This window comes from Emiliania huxleyi (assembly GCF_000372725.1).
Source record: "Emiliania huxleyi CCMP1516 unplaced genomic scaffold EMIHUscaffold_3, whole genome shotgun sequence".
Classification (NCBI taxonomy): Eukaryota; Haptophyta; order Isochrysidales; family Noelaerhabdaceae; genus Emiliania; species Emiliania huxleyi.
Genome location: NW_005199770.1, coordinates 1,439,136 through 1,459,713, shown reverse-complemented (window position 1 = coordinate 1,459,713; position 20,578 = coordinate 1,439,136). Strand labels below are relative to the sequence as shown.

The following is a 20,578-nucleotide window of genomic DNA, read 5'->3' as shown; positions in this document are numbered from 1 at the left end:
AGCACACGGGCGATCTCGGGCGATCTCGCGCGATCTCGGGTGATCTCGCGCGATCTCGGGTGATCTCGGGTGATCTCGCGTGATCTCGCGTGATCTCGCGTGATCTCGGGGCAGCCGCCTGCGCCCAGCAAAGTGCGCCCCCTCTCTCGACGTGCACCTCGAGCCTCGCCCCCGCACCCACGCCCGCAGCCAGCTCTGCGCCGAGGCTGCCGCGGCCGCCCCTGCCGCGGAGGGTCCTAGAAGGGCCGAGGGAGGGGGTGGGGGCGGGGAGGGGCTCCTGGAATGTTCAGGGACACTTCCCAACCGACCTCGTACCTTGACAGCCTCTCGGCTGCCTCTCGGCTGTCTCTCGGCCATCCCTCGGCATGTCTCTCGGCATGTCTCTCGGCATGTCTCTCGGCATGTCTCTCGGCATGTCTCTCGGCATGTCTCTCGGCGGACCCTGCGGAGAGCTCCGCAGCTCGCATCGCAAGCTGCGCGAGTGTCGCACTGCGCTCGAGACGGCTGCCGAGCCGAAACAGAGGGTCGTTGCTGCCTGCCAGGAAAGGTCCGAGAAGGGTCCGAGAAGGGTCCGAGAAGGGTCCGGGAAAAGTCGTTGCTGCCTGCCACGCAGAGCGGCGCGCGCGCCTACGCAGGAAGGGTCCGAGAAGGGTCCGGGAAGGGTCGGGGAAGGGTCGGGGAAGGGTCCGAGAAGGGTCCGAGAAGGGTCCGAGAAGGGTCCGAGAAGGGTCCGAGAAGGGTCCGAGAAGGGTCCGAGAAGGGTCGGGGAAGGGTCGGGGAAGGGTCCGAGAAGGGTCGCGGGGGAAAAAGAAACCCGCCTCTCGCCCCTGCCTGCCGCGCAGAGCAGTGTGGGGGTGGTGTGGGGGTGGTGTGGGGCACGCGCGCCTCGGCGAGTGCACGAGCGAGCAGCTCTCGGACGGGTGCGACGCCGCCGCCCCCGCCGCTCTCGCCGCCGCCGCCGCCGCTCTCGCCGCCGCCCCCGCCGCTCTCGCTGCCGCCGCCGCCGCCGCCGCCGCCGCCGCCGCGGCGCGCAGCCTCGCGGTATTCGCGACGCCACCACGCCTCCGCCTCCGCCCCCCCCTCGGCACCGCCCTCGCCCTCGGCACCGCCCTCGGCACCGCCCTCGGCACCGCCCTCGGCCTCGGCACCGCCCTCGGCACCGCCCTCGGCGTCGCTCGTAGGAGGGGAGGAGAGGCCAAGCTTGCGCTCGACGGCGACGACCGAGTGCAGCTTCTGCCTGGGGAGAGTACGATCTCGGCTCCTCTCGGCTAGATCGCGGCTAGATCGCGGCTAGATCTCGGCTAGATCTCGGCTCGATCTCGGCTCGATCTCGGCTCGATCTCGGCCCCTCTCGCCCCCTCTCTGCCCCTCTCTGCCCCTCTCTGCCCCTCTCGGCTGATCTCGACTGATCTCGACTGATCTCGGCTCGATCTCAGGCGGTACTCACCCGTCCCGCGGGTCCAGGACACACAAGTCGCCTCTGCCTCGCGCGTTAGCCCGCACCGTCAGCTCAACCTGCCATCCGTGCACGGCCTGCTTGGCGGACTTGCCGGCCTTGCGCACGGCCTGCGCCGCCTCGACAACCTCCCGCGCCTCTGCTGCCGTCAGCTCGGAGGCACCAGCCCCGCCGCCGCCCTCCGCAGCCGCCGCGCCGCCGCCCGCCCGCTCGCGCTCTGCCCCGCCGTGATCGCTGCCCCCCCCCTCCTCCAGGCCGGGGGCACGGGGGCGCGGTATGCCGCTAGCGGGACCCTACCAGGTGGCGGCGGAGTGCAGAGGGGGGCAGAGGGGGGCAGGGGGGGGCAGAGGGGGGCAGAGGGGGGCAGGGGGGGGCAGAGGAGGACAGAGGGGGGCAGAGGGGGGCAGAGGAGGACAGAGGAGGACAGAGGAGGACAGAGGAGGACAGAGGGGGGCAGAGGGGGGCAGAGGGGCACGGAGCATGCACGAGGCGTCCTCTTGAGCGCTAGTCGGGATGCGCGTCTGGGGGGAAGCATCTAGGGGGAAGCACGGCGGCGGCGGCGGGGGCGCTGCCCTCGGGGAGCGGACCTAGGGGAGGGTGGGTTCGGGTACCATGGGGTAGGGGAGGGTGGGTTCGGGTACCGTGGGGGTAGGGGAGCGGACCCATCTCCTCGAGAAGCCGCTTGAGCAAGGCTCGCTCCGGCCGGTCGCTGCTCCGCCGCAGCACCGCCGCAAGCCCCGCCTAGTCTCGGCCCCACCCTCGCCCTCATCTCGGCGACCCTCGGGCGAGCAGCAGCGCCGCGCGGGCCTCGCCGCGTCGTCCACCACGCCCCACCCGCCGCCCGCCCGCTCGCAGAAGAGGTACGCGCCCGGGGCAGCCTGCCGAAGCAGCAGAGAGGAGGAAGAGCAGGAGGAAGAGTAGGAGGGAAGAGGAGACGGGAGAGGCGCACGTCGAGCAGAGAAGAGACGAGAAGAGAAGAGAAGAGAAGGGAAGGGAAGCGCCGTCGAATCTCGGCCCCTCTCGGCCCCTCTCGGCCCAGACACCTGCCGAGGAAACCACCCGTGCGCCACGACGCCGCTCCCGCCCCCGCCGCTGCCCCCGCCGCCCCCGCCGCCGCCACTCTCGCCGCCACTCTCGCCGCCGCCACTCTCGCCGCCGCCGCCGCGGCTCCCCTCGCCGCCGCCTCCGCCGCCGCTGCCCTCGCCTCTGCCGCCGCCCGCCTGCCCGCCGGCCTTTCGTGCTGCGGCTGGCTCGCGCAGCAACCAGTACGTGCTCCCGTCGCGGTCGCGGCCGAGGCTCCTCATGCGGACGCCTGCTGCTCGAAGAGGAGCCACTCAGAAGGAGTACACTCGCGCCCGAGCCTCGTTGTGCACAACGCCTATCATCTCAACCTCGCGATCGTCCCCCCCCCTCCTCAAGGTCGCAGCCGAGGCGCCGCACGCAGACGCCGTCGCGAAGCCGCGCCTCCTCCTCCTGCTCCACCTCCCGCAGCTCGCGGAGAGCGCCTGTTCACAGCTGCAGGTGTGAAGAGACGCCGTTCACAGCTCTTGCTCCACCTCCCGCAGCTCGCGGAGAGCGCCCGCCGCCGCACGCACCGCCGCCTCGCCCGCCGCCTTGGCCAAGCCCTGCTGGCGGCTCGTTGCTGCGCCGGGCGGAGGGACGCGGGCTGCCGCCTCTCTCCTGGCCGCGGAGAGAGCGGCGGCCGCCAACTCGACCTAGACACGTCCGAGACACGTCCTAGACATGTCCGAGACATGTCCGCCGCGCGGCCGCCAGCTCCGCCTCCCTCCGGCGCCTCTCCCGCAGCCGCATGCTCTCCTCCGGCAGCGAGGGCGGGCAGCTCGCCTGGCGGACATGTCTCGGACATGTCTCGGACATGTCTCGGACGTGTCTCGGACATGTCTCGGACGTGTCTCGACATGTCTCGGACATGTCTCGGACGTGTCTCGGACGTGTCTCGGACGTGTCTTGGAGGGTGTCGCGGAGGCGAGAGGGCGAACTGCGCTCGCCGCCCGTTCGAAGAGGGAGAGGAGGTGCTGTATCTCGGCTATATCTCGGCGATATCTCGGCTATATCTCGCCGCCCGTTCGAAGAGGGAGAGGAGGCCGTTCAGGCGGAGGGCGGGCGGCGCGGCGCAGTACTCCCCACGCACAAGGTGCGACGCGAGCCGCAGCAGCGCCTGCGGGGGAAGGATCCGAGAAGGGTCGAGGAAGAGCGTCGAGGGCACGGCCAGAGGTGCGCCGTGAGATGCAGCGGCGGCGCCTCATCCGGCGGCTCCCACCTCGCGTCTAGCACCTATCGTCAGTGCTCGAAGAGAGTGTGCAGCATCGTGTTGCGACTCGTGGGGCTCGTCGCCTCGCGTCTCGCGCCTACAAGCGCCGCATGTCGGCGACAGGCGTGAGGCGGCCCGACGAGACCGCTCCGTGCGCCGCGCTCTCTGCACCGCTGCCGCAGCCCACTGCCGCACCGCCAGCCGAAGCAGCTCCGGCCAGGCGCCTGCGTCGCCGGGGAGCAGCGCGAGCGCGTCGCGGAGGCGCCGCATGCCCAGGCCCGGCGCGTCCTCGGGTGGCAGGCCTGCGAGAGAAGCTTCCGAGAAGGTTCTCAGGGAGGGTCGGTCTGTGCAACGGCGCGGCGCATCCGCGAGGTGGCCACGCCTGCACTCGCGACCGTCTGCTCGAAGGGGTCGTCTTCGAGAGGAAGAAGCCGCTCCAGCAAGACCCTGTGCATCCGGCTCACCGTCCCGTCGGGCGGAGGAGGCGCGTCGCTCCGCAGGGCAGACGCCAGCTGCGGCAGCGAGGGCGGCGGCGCTGCGCTCCGGCACAGCTGCGGCAGAAAGACGCGGCTCATCTGCCACAGCATGAGGAGGGGCGCCGTGTCGAACTCCCACGCGACGTCCGCGACGGCGACCGACGGCGGCGGCGACGGCGGTGGGCGCGGCCTGGCGGCTCTCCCTCCACGCCCATGCAAGACCGCGGGTACGGCCGCCTCTGCGCCGCTCATCAGCCGGCCGACGAGCGCCCACTTGCAGGCGTCGAGATCTACCTGAGCCTGCTCACCGTCGTCGTAGCAGACCAGGTGCGTCTCGAGCGCCTCGCTGTAGTCGCGCACCGTGCCGTCATGCCACGCACCGTCCCGCCACACCGATAAACGAGACCGCACGAGCCCGCGACGGATCCCGCGTGCGCTCGGCTGCTCAGAGATTGGCAGCTTGCCTGACGTGGCGAGGACGTGCGGCGGCGGCGCTGGCATTCTAGCTGGCGACAAGTGGCAGCCCCGGTGCTGGCGGCAAATACAGCGAGTGGAGAGCGGCAGCGCCGCGAGGAGAGAATTCGCTCGCCAAGTCAGGGCCTGCTGATAGGGCGCGAAGTCAGCGTGACCACAACGCAGGCGTCTTTTTCTTTTGAGCTTAGCCTTCGATGTTATGAAACAACGCAAGGCGGACATGGCATATCGCTCTCGGGCTCACAGACATCCCTCACACCCGCCGCACACCCGCCGCCCCCGCGCGCGCCCCACCTACCTCGGCCGGGAGAAAGGGGAGTGACAGTTTGGGATGAGCAAGCCCGAGTATGTTGAGTCCTGGCTCAACAACGCAGATAACAAGAGGGGGTGGTCCGGCTCACAGGTCCGGCTCACGCGCCTCGAGCTCGCCATCTACCGCACTGAACACTTCCGCCCCCTCGCTCCCAACCCATCCACCCCGCCCCGGGCCGCGCCGTCTTGTTTCTTGCGGCATGTCGCCAACTCTGCTGCCCGACCTGGCGTGTGCGAGGATTGCTCCACTCGTCTCAGGGAGTCACAAATGCCATGTCCGCTGTGCAAGGAGCCGTTCCGGCAAAAGCGACAAAACACGGCAACCCTGTCATCTGCACGTCTCGCGCGCGCGTGAACAGGGCTCCAGGCCCCAAATGACGTGTGCGTGTTAGAGTTGTTTGGTATTGCTAAAAATCTCTCTCTCAAAAGCGAAAAGGTGAAACGCCGATTTTTCTTGTAGAGAGAGAGAGATTTTTATTAACCAACAAGAAATCACGACTCTCACAGTGATTTGGGCTCGGCAGCTTGTTAGCCCTCAGCCGAAGCTGGGGCCGGTCCCGTAGCCGAGAGAGCCCGCGCCGATGAGTTCGACGCGGTCCGGGGGGGCTTGCGGAGAGGCCAGCGAGGTGGCGATCGCTGTACTTCATGGTCGTCATCAAGTGACCGGCTGACAAGCCAGAGGTCGATACTCTGGACGACCCATAGGATGCCACGAATGCCTGAAGGAGAGGGAGGCGAGGCCAGAGGCAGGCTCAGCTGCTCTCGGGTGATCCCGCTTTGGAGGCTGAAGGACCCGATGGTCCTGTCACATTCGCGTTCCGAGTCGTGGGGGTAGAAGAATCTCTCTCTCTCTTCTTGTATCGCAGAAACAAAAGCCAAAAGGGGGAAGACACCCATTTCTCGTGGAGCACTTGGTCTTGGAGCACTTCCACTTGGAGTGCAGTTAGCAACCGCACATCCAGGGCCGGGGAGCTAAGAAGCGCACCCAGCGGGCCGGATGATTGGCATCTGCGGGCAAGAAAGCCCTAGCCCTGGGGGTGCGCGTTCGCAGGGCAAGGGCCTTAAACACGGGTCCCCGAGGGTTGGCTCTGCGCTCCGGGTTTCCCCTAGCAGCGGAACGCCCCCTCTACGGGGCGAGTTTTTCTTCTTTCTGGCGGCATGACCTGTCGGGAGGACGACCCCGGCTAGTCGCCGACCACACCCACAAAGAACCCTGCACAAAGATCGCAAGGGCGGGGCCTGTTCCTTTTTCGCTCTCACAACCTTTGCAATTATTTCTTTCTTTCTGGCGGCATGAGCGGCGGCCTGAGCCCAGCCCTGTTGCCCAACCTGGCGGTGGGCGACCTGGCCTCGCTGCGCGCCCTCCTCTCCGGGGGGCAGACGCGCGGCATGTCGCTCGCAGCCCAGCTCGACGCGCGGCTCGACACCGAGAAGCAGGACACGCTGCTGACTTGGGCCGCTCGGCACGGGCAGGCCGAGGCGGTGCGGCTGCTGCTCGAGGGCGGCGCGAGCGTCGGGGCAACGAATGGCGGCGGCGGATCTGCGCTGCTCATCGCGTGCCAGGATGGCCACCTTGAGTGCGTCCGGCTGTTACTCGAGGCCAGCGCGGCGATCAACCAAGCCAATGAGGACGGCGTCACGCCGCTGTTCAAGGCGTGCTGGCAGGGCCACCTCGAGATCGTCCGGCTGCTCCTCGAGGCTGGCGCGGCGAAGGACCAAGCCAGGGACAATGGCGCCACGCCGCTGCTCGTCGCGTGCTCGGAGGGCCACCTCGACATCGTCCGGCTGCTCCTCGAAGCTGGCGCGGCGGTCGGCCAAGCCATGAACGGCGGCTTCACGCCGCTGATCGCTGCGTGCATCCAGGGCCACCTCGAGGTCGCCAAGCTTCTCTCCTCCTACGGCGCCTCCCGCGCCGCACTGCCGCCCTTTGGCACGCCCGAGGAGGCCGCAAACCGCGCAGGCCACGCCGACCTCGCTGCCTGGCTGGTCGCCAGCCGCGGCTGGACGCCGCTCGCGCACCTTGAGAGCCTCACCGCCGCCCGCGCCACCTCCCTCCTGCGCAGCGGCGCAAGCCTGCACGAGGGCGAGCCGACGCCGCTGCAGCGCGCCGCGGGCGGCGAGGGCGAGGCGGCGGCGCTGATCCGGCGGGCGGCGGCGCCGTGGTCGCCGGCAAGCCACTCGCTCTTCCCCGCGGCGGCGCGCGAGTACGCGGTGATGGTCATGCGCATCGGCCACCAGATCGCGCTCTCTCCGCCGGACGACGCCGAGGCGCGCCCGGACTGGAGTGCGCTGTCCGACGTGTGGCGCGAGCACGTGCTGCCGCACGCGGTGGCGCGCTGAGGCCGAGTGAGGACGCGAGTGCCACGCGGCGGCGCTGGTCCGGCGGGCGGCGGAGGCGGAGGCGGCGGAGGCGGAGGGGCAGGCAGCGTCGGAGCGCGAGGCGCTGGCCGCGCTGCAGCGCGTCGCGCGGGCGAGACTTGGACGAGGAGCTGTCGGCGCTCGGCGCCTCGCCTCGCAGCGCTTGAGGTTGCCGAGGCGCCGGCGGCCGCTGCTCAGACGGCGGCAATGGCAGTGGGCGAGGTTGAACTACTCATGTGCGTCGTGTGCATGGCCGAGCCGATCACGTGCGGGCACCACTGCGTTTGCGAGGATTGCTCCACTCGTCTCAGGGAGTCACAAATGCCATGTCCGCTGTGCAAGGTCCAAGGAGCCGTTCCGGCAAAAGGTGAATCGCGCCGATTTTTCTTGTATTCGCAGAAACAAAAGAAAAACCAGTGGGTTTGTACTATTAACAACGAAGGCGCTCTCAAAGAAAAAAGGCTAAGGGGGGGGGGGGGGGGGAGACATGCAGGGTCAAGGCGTGCCTCACCTGGGTCCTTTTTCTCGAGCTTGGCCGCAGCACAAAGTGCCCGCCGTTGGCCGTTCTCCATGGCGCGCGTAGCTATGACAGGGACCGCGGCCGCGGACCCGGTGGCGGACGGGGCTGGTGCGCAAGCGCCGGCCACCGTCGTGCCGCCGGGGATGCGCAGCGTAGAGCTGTCAAACGTTAACTTTGGGCCTAACAGTTGCACTATTGTTGGCTGAAATCCTCAACGTTGTTCAAGTGTTCTCCCCCAGCCCAAGCTGTTACTGTTTGTTACTGTTGTTACTGTTGTTCAGTGGTCAGCAAGCAGAAAATGCCAAAAAACCCGGGTAAAACCCGAAAATACCCGGAGATTTCCAGGTATTTTCGGGTATTACCTGCACTGGACGCTGGAGATCGTCGTGGGTCACTGGTAGGCCTTCCTTATTGTTGTTCAGCTGGCCTAACATTAGCTAATGTTGTTGGGGAGCCCAACTGTTGTTCTGTTGTTACTGTTAACACTAGCAACACTGTTCAGCTCTTAACGTTTGACAGCTCTAGCGCAGCGGACCCTGGAATAGCTACGATCGCGCGCAACTGCAGGACGCGGTGATGGTCGCAAGGCTCGCAGGTGCGTCGCAGGTCAGGCTGATAAGGCCTGGCTACGCGACCATCGAGGTCGACCTGAAGCACGAGAAGGCCGCGGGCGACCGCGAGTCTGTGCAGGCGGCGGAGCGCTCGTTCATCGAGCGCACCGCGCCGCGGAAGAAGGAGGAGCTGACGGAGGAGCAGAAGGATGCTCGGGCCGCGGCTCGCAGGGCCAAAAAGGCCCGGCAGAAGAAGAACAAGGCGGAGAAGGCTGCGGCGGCGGCGGCTGCGAGCGAGGCCGAGCGTGCGGGCTACCCGTACGCGCAGCTGCGCGAGAACGCCATGTTCGTGATGGAGGGCCTGGAGGCTGCGGCGCAGGCGGCGCGCATCCCCACCGGGTCCAAGATTCAGGTCGCCTACTCGCTCCCTCCCGAGGGGGGCAGCGGGTTCGGCGACATGGTGTACGCCACGGTCCCTATGGGCTCCGTGGCGACGAAGGTTGCCCGGGACTGGCTCGCTAGCGAGCTCTACGAGCCGTCCCGGCGAGGCAAAATTGATGCGGCCTGCAGGGACCGAAAGGTTGCCGAGCTGATCACGGCTGCCGGCGCCTCGGCGCCGGCCGACGCCGTGTTCGGCGGCAGGTTCGCGACGGGCGAGACGCCCCGCCCGACGACCTCCGCCTCCGAGGCGGACGAGGGCGACGGCGGCGATGGCGGGGCCGAGAACATGTCCTTTGACTTATTCTAGGTCCCCACCCCTGGCCTCACCCATATCTTACCTTCTGCCCCCCCCTCCTGCGACCCCCCAGGCTAGATGGAGTAGTCACAGATAAGCCGGATGAAGATTCTGCCCCACACAGCCCCTTACCCCTTCACCCTCGCCTCGCTGCTTGGTGTTTCTGAACACGTAGACGACCACGCTGTGGGGGTTGTGTGCGGGTTGTGTCTGGGAGGGAGGGAGTGGGGTGCAGGTTGCTCACCCACGGCACCGGGCCGGTGCTTGCACTTTGAATGCCGTGGGGCTCCTGCCCGTGTCCCGGGCGTGGAGATGCGAGGGTCGCCCCCCCTTGCCCCACCACTTTGTGTGTGTGGAGACGTTTACCTTACCTTACCTTAGCACTTGGAGTGCAGTTAGCAACCGCACATCCAGGGCCGGGAGCTAAGAAGCGCACCCAGCGGGCCGGATGATTGGCATCGGGTTGCGGGCAAGAAAGCCCTAGCCCCGGGGGTGCGCGTTTGAAAGGCTTAAAGAGGGCATAGCGCAAGTTTTTCTTCTTTCTGGCGGCATGAGCGGCGGCCTGAGCCCAGCCCTGCTGCCCGGGCTGGCAGTGGGCGACCTGGCCTCGCTGCGCGCCCTCCTCTCCGGGGGGCAGACGCGCGGCATGTCGCTCGCAGCCCAGCTCGACGCGCGGCTCGACACCGAGAAGCAGGACACGCTGCTCACCTGGGCCGCTCGGCACGGGCAGGCCGAGGCGGTGCGGCTGCTGCTCGAGGGCGGCGCGAGCGTCGGGGCGACGAATGGCGGCGGCGGATCTGCGCTGCTCATCGCGTGCCAGGATGGCCACCTTGAGTGCGTCCGGCTGTTACTCGAGGCCAGCGCGGCGATCAACCAAGCCAATGAGGACGGCGTCACGCCGCTGTTCATGGCGTGCTTCCAAGGCCACCTCGAGATCGCCCGGCTGCTCCTCGAGGCCAGCGCGGCTGTCAACCAAGCCATGCAGGACGGCCGCACGCCGCTATTCATGGCGTGCCAGCACGGCCACCTCGAGATCGCCCGGCTGCTGCGCGATGCCGGCGCTTCGGTCGACCAGGCTGATGAGGACGGCCGCACGCCGCTGAGCGCTGCGAGCCTGGCTGGTGAGGTCGACTGCGTTCGGCTGATGATCGCCGCTGGCGCTGCGGTGAACCAAGCAGATTCTGACGGCTTCACGCCGCTGTACATGGCGTGCCAGAATGGCCACCTCGAGTGCGCCCGGCTGCTCCTCGCTGCTGGCGCGGCGGTCGAACAAGCCAAGGACGGTGCCACGCCTCTATACATCGCGTGCCAGAAGGGCCACGTCGACATCGTCCGGCTGCTTCTCGAGGCCAGCGCTTCGGTAAGCCAGGCCACAGAGGACGGCGCCACGCCGCTGATCATCGCGTGCGCGATGGGCGACCTCGAGATCGCCCGGCTGCTCCTCGAGGCCAGCGCGGCGATCGACCAAGCCGATGAGGACGGCACCACGCCGCTGAGCGCTGCGAGCCAGAACGGCCAGCTCGAGTGCGTTCGGCTGATGATCACCGCTGGCGCTGCGATGAACCAAGCAGATTCTGACGGCTTCACGCCACTGTACGTTGCGTGCCAGGAGGGCCACATCGAGTGCGCCCGGCTGCTGCGCGACGCCGGCGCTTCGGTCAACCAGGCCACAGGGAACGGCTGCACGCCGCTGTTCATCGCGTGCGCGAAGGGCCACCTCGAGTGCGCCCGGCTGCTCCTCGAGACCGGCGCGGCGATCGACCAAGCCCGCAACGACGGCGTCACGCCGCTGCTCATCGCGTGCCAGAACGGCTACGTCGAGATCGTTCGACTGCTTCTCGGGGCCAGCGCGGCGGTAAACCAAGCCGATGAGGACGGCGTTACGCCGCTCTTCATCGCGTGCCAGGAGGGCCACCTCGAGTGCGTCCGGCTGCTCCTCGAGGCTAGCGCGGCAAGCAGTCAAGCCCGCAACAACGGCGCCACGCCGCTGCTCGCCGCGTGCCGCAATTGCCACCTCGAGGTCGCCAAGCTCCTCTCCTCCTACGGCGCCTCCCGCGCCGCTACGCCCTTCAGCACGCCCGAGGAGCTGGCAAACAGCCAAGGCCACGCCGACATCGCCGCCTGGCTGGCCGCCAGCCGCGGCTGGACGCCGCTCGCGCACCTTGAGACCCTCACCGCCGCCCGCGCTCTCTCCCTGCTGCGCAGCGGCGCAAGCCTGCACGAGGGCGAGCCAACGCCGCTGCAGCGCGCCGCGGGCGGCGAGGGCGAGGCGGCGGCGCTGATCCGGCGGGCGGCGGCGCCGTGGTCGCCGGCAAGCCACTCCCTCTTCCCCGCGGCGGCCCGCGAGCGGGCGGCGCTCCTCGTCGTCTCGCTCTACGAGATCCACGAGCGGCACCATCTCGACTCGGCAGGAAACACGAACGGCATCGCGGCGCGCGACTTTGTCACGTGCGTGCTGCGCTTCGCGATCACGCGCGAGACGGAGTAGAGGAGCGCTGCAGTGGCCCTGCTCTCCCATTGGCACCGCCGCGGCGGTGGCTTTACTGCTGTCTAGTCTGCTGGTAGGAACGGGCGGGCCACAGCTCTGGCTCTTGCAGCGCGGGTGGCTCGCGATCGGGGGCGGCGCCTCGGCTGCCGCGGTGGTGGGTGGACGATGGCCGGCGGGGCGCGCGGTTCTGCGAGCGCGTGGCGTGTGGTTGCGTGGGCAGGCGCCGCAGCGGCGGCGGCGCCACCGGGGATGGGCGCCAGCGGGTGGGGTGCGGGCGCAAGCAGATTAGAGCTCGACCGCTGAGCGCAGGCCCGTGACCGCTGTGCGCAGGCCCGTGACCGCTTCGAGGCACCCGATGTGTGTGCGGGAGTTGGTTTGTCGGGGGGGGGGGGGGGGGGGACGTGCTCCGGGCCCGTGGCAGTGCTTGCACTTTGAATGCCGTGGGGATCCTGCCCGTGTCCGGGCGTGCAGATGCGAGGGTCGCTCCCCCTGGCCCCACCACTTTGTGTGGTGTGTACCTTACCTTTGCTTTGTCCTTTCTCTGGTTTCTGCAGGTAGAGCTGTTTAAAACATTAACTTTGGGCCTAACAGTTGCGCACGCCCAACCTGGCGGATTTGGGTACTTGCCCCGAAGGCAAGAGGTTCACGTTGCAAGCAGAGCAAGGATCTTGGAAGGACGATCAGGGACACACGGGAACGGGAGCGGAGTGGGGAGAGCAACGCTACGAAGCTCCGGTCCACTAACGACTAAGAGGGCTGGAGCTGCGGTTCATTCAAATGAACGGATATAGCTCACGGCACCCACACCTCGATCTTCTTGGGCAGCAGCTGGTTCGACATGTCCTCGCCGTGGCCTAGCCGGCCTCGCCCCTTATTGCCCCAGCTCCAAACGGCGCCATCGGCCGTGGCGGCGAGGCTGTGGTCGGATCCAGCCGACACAGCGACGACGCGCTGACCCGCGAAGGCCTCGATCTTCTTGGGCAGCAGCTGCCTCTGCCAGTCGCCGTGGCCCAGCTGGCCGTTCCCTCCACCGCCCCAGCTCCAGACGGCTCCGTCGGCGGTGATGGCGAGGCTGTGCAGACCTCCAGCCGACACAGTGACGACGCGCCGGCCCACAAAGGCCTCGACCTTCTTCGGCAGTAGCTGGTCCCGCTGGTGGCCGTGGCCCAGCTCGCCAACACTTCCCATGCCCCAGCTCCATACGCTGCCGTCGGCGGTGATGGCGAAGCTATGGTAGCCTCCAGCCGACACGGCGACAACGCGCCGCCCAGCCAAGGCCTCGACCTTCTTGGGCAGCAGCTGGCGCTGCTCGTCGCCGTGGCCCAGCCGGCCAGAGGATCCAAAGCCCCAGCTCCAGACGGCTCCGTCGGCGGTGAGGGCGAGACTGTGGAAGCCTCCTGCCGACACAGCGACGACGCTCTGGCCAGCCAAAGCCTCGACCTTCTTGGGCAGCAGCTGGTCCTGCTCGTCGCCGTGGCCAAGCTTGCCATCGTCTCCATCGCCCCAGCTCCAGACGGCGCCACCGGCGGTGAGGGCGAGGCTGTGGTAACGTCCAGCCGACACGGCGACGACGCGCTGGCCAGCGAAGGCCTCGACCTGCCTGGGCAGCGGCTGGCTCTGCCGGTCGCCGTGGCCCAACTTGCCATCCTCTCCACGGCCCCAGCTCCAGACGCTGCCGCTGGCGGTGAGGGCGAGGTTGTGGCCAGCTCCAGCCGCCACGCTCACGGCGCGCTCGCCTCCCAGCGGAGAAGGGAGGCGGGTCGGTGTGTTGAGCTGCGGCACGCCATCGCCGTGGCCGAGCAGCCCCTCTTGCATCGGATCTGAGCCACACGACGAGAGCCGCCCCTCGCCGTCGATGAAGAGGCTGTGCCGATCGCCTCCAGCCGCCCTCGCCGGCGGGTTGGACTCGCGCAGCAGCGCCGAATAGCACAGCCACCGCACGGCGCAGCTCTCGCTCTCTGGCTGCGCCGGCAGCTCGAAGCCGCGCTCTTGCGCCCACAAGCGGATGCCCTGCTCCGCGAGCGAGGAGAAGAGGAGCGAGACGGCCGCAACGCGAGCGATGTCGACGGGGCTGTCGCAGCGAGAGATGCGCGCTCGACGAGCTCCCTGGGGAGGTCGAGGAGGCGGGCGGGCGGCGGCGTGCTTGGCGAGCGAGCGGCGGTGGCGGCGGCGGCGAGGCGGCGCGAGCGGCGGCGCGGCGGTTTTGACATCGCAAGGAAAAGAATTCGCACGCCGCGCTTGTCTGTTTGCTTTCTTTCTTTCTTTTAATCCACCCCTCGTTTGGCGTGCCCGTTTTATTTATTTATTTATCCATCCTCTCCCTCGCCGCCCCTATTACCGCCGCCTCCTTTTCCGCCTCCCCCCCCCCCCCCCCCCAACACGCCCCACGGCCGCGGAAGCTGCTCGCCGCGGAAGCTGCTCGCCGCGGAAGCTGCTCGACAGGTGTCTCGCAGCTGCGTACGTATTCTCGTATTCTATTATCGTCGCGTAGTGTGGTGTTGCGTTGGGGCGGTGCGTATTCTCGTATCACTAGCTGGTGTCGTGTCCACTAGCTCCGAGTAGAGGGGGTGCGGTCTGCTGCTAGGGGGGCCCAAGGAAGCGCGAGGGAAAAATTCCGCCGCTGAGGGAAAGGTAAGGTAAGGTAAGGTAAACTTCTCCACACACACGAGGTGGTGGGGCAAGGGGGGGCAACCCTCGCGTCTCCACGTCTAACGACAGGAGCCCCACGGCATTCAAAGTGCAAGGCCCGGTGCGCGTGGGTGAGCGGGGTGTGTGTGTGTGTGTGTGTGTGTGTGTGTGTGTGTGTGTGTGTGTGTGTGTGTGTGTGTGTGTGTGTGTGTGTGTCACGTCACTGCATCCTCTGCCGGTTCCTCCCGTCGCCTCTTCTTTGTTCGAATGTTTTTCAGTCCATCCTTCACGAAGCCCTCCCATGTAGCTAGCGTTCTTTGCGAATGTCTCGAAATGGCCAGCAGGCGCTGTCTGCTCGCGGCCTGTGCGGGCCGCTCGTCCTCCTCGCCCTTCTTTCGTCCTCCCGTCCCTCCCCTCCACCATGGCCTCCTCGGCACTTCTTTCTCCATCCGCCTCGCCCTGCCTTTTCGTATCGTGCCGTTTGCCCTCCATTCGGTGACCTCCATGGCTGTCCGCCTCCTTTTGGGTGGCGCTCTCGATACCGTTGCGTCAACCTCGACGTCGCTGTCGCCCTCCCCGTCCCCGCCGTCGCCCGTGCCTCGGTTCGCGTCATTGGTAGCGTTACCGTTGCCCCCTCGTGCTCCGCCGTCGCCCTCTCTGCTCGGGCCGTTCGCGATTTCGCTCCTCCTGCGTGTCGCCCCTCCGTCTCCTCCCCTGCCTTCGTCGTCATCGTCGCTGTCGCGAAAGCCCTCCGGTCCCTCGATTCCCTCGTCTATCCCCTCCGCTGCGTCGTCCCAGTTTATATCCTCATCCTCTGTGCGCGTTGTCGTTCCCTCCCCTTCTCCATCGTTGTCGCCTCCGTCGACTGTGGCGCTGCCTCTTCCCTCGCCTGCGTCCTCCTCGTCTCGCCTGCCATCGTCCCGTGTCTCCTCGTCCTCGCCATCGCCTTGGCCGTTGTCTACCTGTTCATCGTGTCCCCTGCTGCTGGTGGCATCGCCGTTAGTTCCTCTCTCCCCCTTTCCTCCCTGCCCCTCTCGCTGTCTGGTGTTAATGGACCCCCTTCCTCTCCCTCGCCACCGTCACCGTCACCATCCCCGTCGCTCCCGCCCTCCATCCCCGCCGCCCTTTGTCTCACACTCGTCTCTGCCATGTCCGCCGTCGCCGCCGTCCCGTCTGCTGCGCTCTGTGCTCCGTGGTACAGTCGCTTATTGTTGCTCAGGATTAGCTCTCGCACCAGGACAGCCTCCTGCTCGTTACTTTGGCTTGCCGGTATGCATCCAAAGTTCCACGCTAGCTCCTCCTTCGTCACGTCTATCTTTTTGCAGTATCTCGCAAATGCCGTCCGAGCTTGCTGGGGTGTTATTGCGTTCGGATCCGCCTTCGTCCCCGCCTTGTATCCCATCTCCTTGCGGTGGCTCCTGTATGAGTCCCCATATGACCATGTGATTTCTTGGCCTTCCTTGACTCCTCTCTCTGCAAACAGGACCATCACCTGCGCAGCTGCCTTGCCTAGTTGTATCTCCTCGTAGCGTACGAAGTGCGTCGCCCTCGTGCCTTGCTTCGGCTCGTTCGATGCTGAGGGAAACCCGGAGCGCGGAGCTATCCCTCGGAGACCCGTGTTATGGCCCTGCGACCGCGCACCCACCCACGGTCGAGGAAGAGGGGGCGGTCTGCTGCTAGGGGAAACCCGGAGCGCGGAGCCAACCCTCGGAGACCCGTGTTTACTTTAAGGCCCTTTCCCTGCGAACGCGCACCCCCGGGGCTAGGAAACTCTTGCCCACAACCCGACACCGATCATCCGGCCCGCTGGGTGCGCTTCTTAGCTCCTCGGCCCTGGATGTGAGGTTACCGACTGCACTCCAAGTGCTCCAAGTACTAGCTCCGAGTAGAGGGGGCGTTCCGCTGCTAGGGGAAACCCGGAGCGCAGAGCCAACCCTCGGAGAACCGTGTTATGGCCCTGCGAACGCGCACCCCCGGGGCTAGGGCTCTCTAGCCCGTAACCCGATGCCGAGCGTCCGGCCAACTGGGTGTGCGCTTCTCAGCTCTCCGGTCCTGGGCGTGAGGTTACTGCCCGCACTCCAAGTGCTCCAAGGGAGGCGCGGATTTTTTCTTTTTCGACGCGGCGGTGGTGGCGGCGGCGACAGCGAGCCGTCTTATTACCAGGTTGCAACCCTAGTTTCGCACTGACTGTGCTGTGAAAGGGCCTCCAGGGCTCGCACCTCAACCTCTCACAGACCAGCGCACAGCGCCATAGGACGTATTTTCTTCTCATAACAAGGCTGTGAATCGAGCGGCAACCAACAGCTCTCAGGACCCCGCAGTGCTGGGGTGCTGCCAGCAACCAACCAACTCACCGGCGAGCGGAGCGAGCCGAAGAGCGCGCTGTGAACGTCGTTTGAATCGATGTTTCGGCGGGCACGTCGCACCTACGTGGCGGGCCGCCAGGGGCCCGGCAGCATCGAGCGGCCGGCGCGTCCTCCCCAACCAGCGGCGTGTATTGCACCATAGGTTGCGTCTGTTCGCGCGCGTAAGTTGTTTCTAGCTGTGAGCGTGTCCGTGGGGGACGTGCGACTTGCAAAAAGCCCTAGGGAAAAGAAATTGTCGAAGCCCTGATCCGAGCCTCCCAATCAGGGCAGTGTGAGATCGACGAGCACACTGGCCACCCGGCCATGACACCCGGGCCATGACCTCACTCTCGACTCCTCGTCCCAATGTCCTAATTATCCTTGCTGACGACGTCGGCATCGGGGACATATCTGCCTACACTCCCGGCGCTCAAGTCGCCACGCCGGCAATCTCGTCGCTCGCCGGCATGGGCATGCGATTCACGCACGCGCACGGTCATCGGACATGTGCGCCGTCGCGATACGAGCTGCTCTCCGGCTCGTACGTCTACCGCGGCAAGGAGCCGGGCGGGATGTGGTATCTGTCTCCGGCGGGCTCCCAATTCCGTCCGGGGCAGCGCTCTATTGCGGCAGCCTTTGGCGACGCCGGGTACGATACGATCATGCTCGGCAAGACAGGGATCGGCGGGTTCATGGAGCAAGGCAAGTCGCATTCTCTCAGGGACGTGAATCGGCTGCTGAGGGGCTCGCAAAGACTCGGCGACGGACCTGCCGAGTGGGGCTTCAAGCGCTCGCTCACGCTGGTGAGCGGCCACCAGGGAATGCCCTTTGCCTTTTTCCGCGGCGGCGAGCTCTCACCCCGAAATTTCTCTACACGCTGCTGGGGGGCCTCGATCAGCGCCTTTGACGACGGCGTGTCCGTGACTGGCGTGTTTGAAGGCGGCAGGTCCAGGAATGCGCTGGTGAATGGCACGCTGGTGCGGGGTGGCGGCAGGGCGGCGAGCCTCTGCGACGGCAGCAATGGCGAGCTGCACGACGGGACCACAGATTGGAAGAGCCACATGGTCGACGTCGAGATTGCGACGGAGATGTTCGGCTTCTTGCGTGAGCGGCGGGCCGCTGCTTTTCCGCCGCCGTTCTTCGCCCTCCTCGCCACTGCGGCCGTGCACATACCGCACACGCCGCCCAACGAGTTCTTTGGCTACGCCGCGGCTGGGCAGCCGCCGTACGCGGAGAGCGTCAAGACGCTCACGCCGTTTGAAGGCATGCTGACCGAGCTCGACGCGCTGGTCGGTGTGCTGCTCTCTGCGCTGCGCTCCGGCAACGAGCTCAACCAAACGATCATCGTCTTCACCAGCGACAACGGCGGCCTGCCATGCAAGCCGGGCTCAGCTAAAGCCCTCGCCAACGGCGCCTGGACCGCAGGGCCCGGCTCGAGCAGCGCAGCGCCAGCGTGCACCGACAGCAGCGGCGGCCTTCGCGGCTTTAAGGGCAGCATTTTTGAGGGCGGTCATCGGGTTCCCTTGCTGCTGTCCTGGCCGGCTGGCGGCGTGGGCGCGGGAGCCGCCTCCTCCGACCTCGTGGGACTGGTGGATCTGTACGCGACGCTGCTCGATCTCGTGGGCGCGCCGCCGCCGGCGATCGGGCAGGCTGTCGACAGCGTCAGCTTCAAGCAGCGGCTGCTCGCGCCGCGTGCACGCGGCGCGACTCGCCGCACCGAGCACTTGGTATGGAACGCAGCCAGGGCTCACCCAGCCAGGAACACCAGCCAGGAGCACCCAGCCGGGAACACCTCACACGGGGCTCGCTGGGCGACGAGCCACTGGGCGAGCTACTTGGACGAGGGCAGCGGCCCGTCGGCAGCGCGCTGGAAGCTACTGGGCGACTCTCGCGGCGGGCGCCTCGTCGCGTCGGCCCTGTTTGAGCTGGCCTCCGATCCCGGGGAGGACTCCGACCTGCTCGCGCGCGGGCGAGATCATCCCTCGTGGGCGGTGCACTGCCGAGTGGTTGGCCGCATGCTCGGGGGTGAGGCGCGCAAGGGGCTCGTGTGCGTGCGAGAACAGGAGCGCGACCATCAGTGCCGCGGCTGGGGCGCGAACACGCAAGGGCAAGCCGAGCCGAGAGCTCCGATGCTGCCGCCGTTTTGTGGGCGGGGGTGACACTCTTCTTGTATCCTCATTTATTCAATAGCTCTCCGCAGACATCGGGCGGTTCCCCTCTCTCCTTTCCGTGCCGGAGGTGAAGGTGAGGGCGCACAATACCCTTTGAGGTTTGAGCGCGAATCCCCCCAGGCTAGATGGAGTAGTCAGATGTAGATTCTGCCCCACACAGCCCCTTACCCCTTCACCCTCGCCTCGCTGCTTGGTGTTTCTGAACACGTAGACGTCCACGCTGTGGGGGTTGTGTGCGGGTTGTGTCTGGGAGGGAGGGAGTGGGGTGCAGGTTGCTCAGCCTCACCCACGGGTACGGCACCGGGCCGGTGCTTGCACTTTGAATGCCGTGGGGCTCCTGCCACGTCCTGCCCGTGTCCGGGCGTGGAGATGCGAGGGTCGCCCCCCCCTTGGCCTTGCCCCACCACCCCTTGTGTGTGTGGAGACGTTGACCTTACCTTACCTTACCTTACGTTAGAATATGTGCCCCGTGGGGCTCCCGCTGCCCGTGTCCGGGTGTGGAGATGCGAGGGTCGCGCCCCCCCTTGTGCCCCACCACTTTGTGTGTGTGATCTGTGATCTGTGATCTGTGATCTGTAAGGGTCCGCCCGCAGGCGCATTTTGTATACCGAGGCGGTGCCCGGTGCCGAGCGCAGGCAGAGCCCACAGGTCGGACCTTGAGACAGCGTTGTAAATCCCTGGGCGAGGGTGGTGGAGAGGGCGGTCTGTCGGCGCGCTAAACCGTAACCCGCCGGGGCGGCGGGCCGGATCCACGCGCTGTCGGACCGCCCCGTTGGGGGTAGACCGCTCGTCTAGCCAAAAGCGAGCGGCCTGGCCGTTGGAATGGCCTAAGACCAGTCCCCGTCGGGAGAGATCGTCTGGCGGAGGTGATCCTCAAGAGGTGATCTACCGTCACCTCGCCGGCGTGCCCGGCGAGTTCGGCTTAGATCTCCCCTCCCGCGCCAGACAGTCCCTGTGGTGGTCACGCGGCCTCTGGCTGGAACGGGATCTACCTCGCAAGCGAGTCACCCGGGCCGGCGCGCGTCTTCCGGGAGAGGGGCGGGGCCTCAATGACCTAGTTGCCCGGCCGGGCGTTCGGACTCTTCCCCGTGCGGGGCCTCGGCGTCCTAGTAATCCGGCCGGCCGTTCGGTCTCTTCCCCGTGAGTCCCCCTCTCGCCGGGTTGTAGACGTGTGCCGCTGGGATCAAGCCCGTACGCCCGAGGGCGACGGTCCCCCGGTAGTAGACGTTGGCGCCAAGGGGGGAGGAGTCGCTGAAGGACGGGTAGTCGTCGAACATGCGGGGGAAGGAGGAGTCGGCGAGCAGCAGGGAGGAGAAATACCTGAGAGGGTGGGGAGGGAGGCGTGAGGCGCGAGGTGAGGGGGCGCGGGGCGCGGGGCGTGCGTGGGACGCGCGGCGTGAGGCGCAGGGCGTGAGGCGGGAGGCGCGGGGCGCTCGAGGTTGGGGCAGGGTGTGTTTTGTGTGTCTGTATGTGTGTCTGTATGTGTGTGTGTGTGTGTATGTGTGTGTGTGTGTTGGTTTGTTTGTGCGAGGGCTGGGCGGGGCAGGGCAGGGCGGCGGCGAGCGGCGAGCGGCGTCGGCGAGATTGGCGACGGGGAGAGGCGATGGTGAGCTCCTCCGCAGAGGGAGATATGGGGAGATATGGGGAGATATGGGGAGATATGGGGAGATATGGGGAGATATGGGGAGATATGGGGAGATCTTCCCCCGCCGCACCCACAGAGGCGCCGGGGAGGCGTTGGCCATGCCATTGGGCTTGGGACTCCTCTCAGGTGCTCCTCGGCATCCGCAC

At 67.1% G+C, this 20,578-nt stretch overlaps 4 protein-coding genes across 4 annotated transcripts; 3 read left to right on the top strand and 1 right to left on the bottom strand.

The window, feature by feature from the left end:
• Positions 1–6,809: 6,809 nt before the first annotated feature.
• On the top strand, positions 6,810–7,589 carry EMIHUDRAFT_432112 (hypothetical protein; the record flags this gene model as incomplete). The annotated part of the gene is made up of 1 exon (XM_005775356.1): positions 6,810–7,589. A coding segment is annotated over one exon (521 nt), but the record flags the coding sequence as incomplete, so codon positions are not given.
• Positions 7,590–8,444: 855 nt separating this feature from the next.
• Positions 8,445–11,643, top strand: EMIHUDRAFT_95584 (hypothetical protein; the record flags this gene model as incomplete). The annotated part of the gene is made up of 2 exons (XM_005775355.1): positions 8,445–9,061; positions 11,361–11,643. 2 exons carry the CDS (start codon positions 8,445–8,447, stop codon positions 11,641–11,643), a joined length of 900 nt encoding a protein of 299 aa, XP_005775412.1.
• A 2,529-nt stretch (positions 11,644–14,172) lies between these two features.
• Positions 14,173–15,673, bottom strand: EMIHUDRAFT_195474 (hypothetical protein; the record flags this gene model as incomplete). The annotated part of the gene is made up of 4 exons (XM_005775354.1): positions 14,173–14,223; positions 14,496–14,633; positions 14,814–15,083; positions 15,506–15,673. 4 exons carry the CDS (start codon positions 15,671–15,673, stop codon positions 14,173–14,175), a joined length of 627 nt encoding a protein of 208 aa, XP_005775411.1.
• Positions 15,674–16,954: 1,281 nt separating this feature from the next.
• On the top strand, positions 16,955–18,775 carry EMIHUDRAFT_95583 (hypothetical protein; the record flags this gene model as incomplete). Its single annotated transcript, XM_005775353.1, has 2 exons — positions 16,955–17,720; positions 18,042–18,775. The coding sequence occupies 2 exons, from the start codon at positions 16,955–16,957 to the stop codon at positions 18,773–18,775; spliced, it is 1,500 nt and encodes a 499-aa protein (XP_005775410.1).
• Between the last annotated feature and the right edge of the window lie 1,803 nt (positions 18,776–20,578).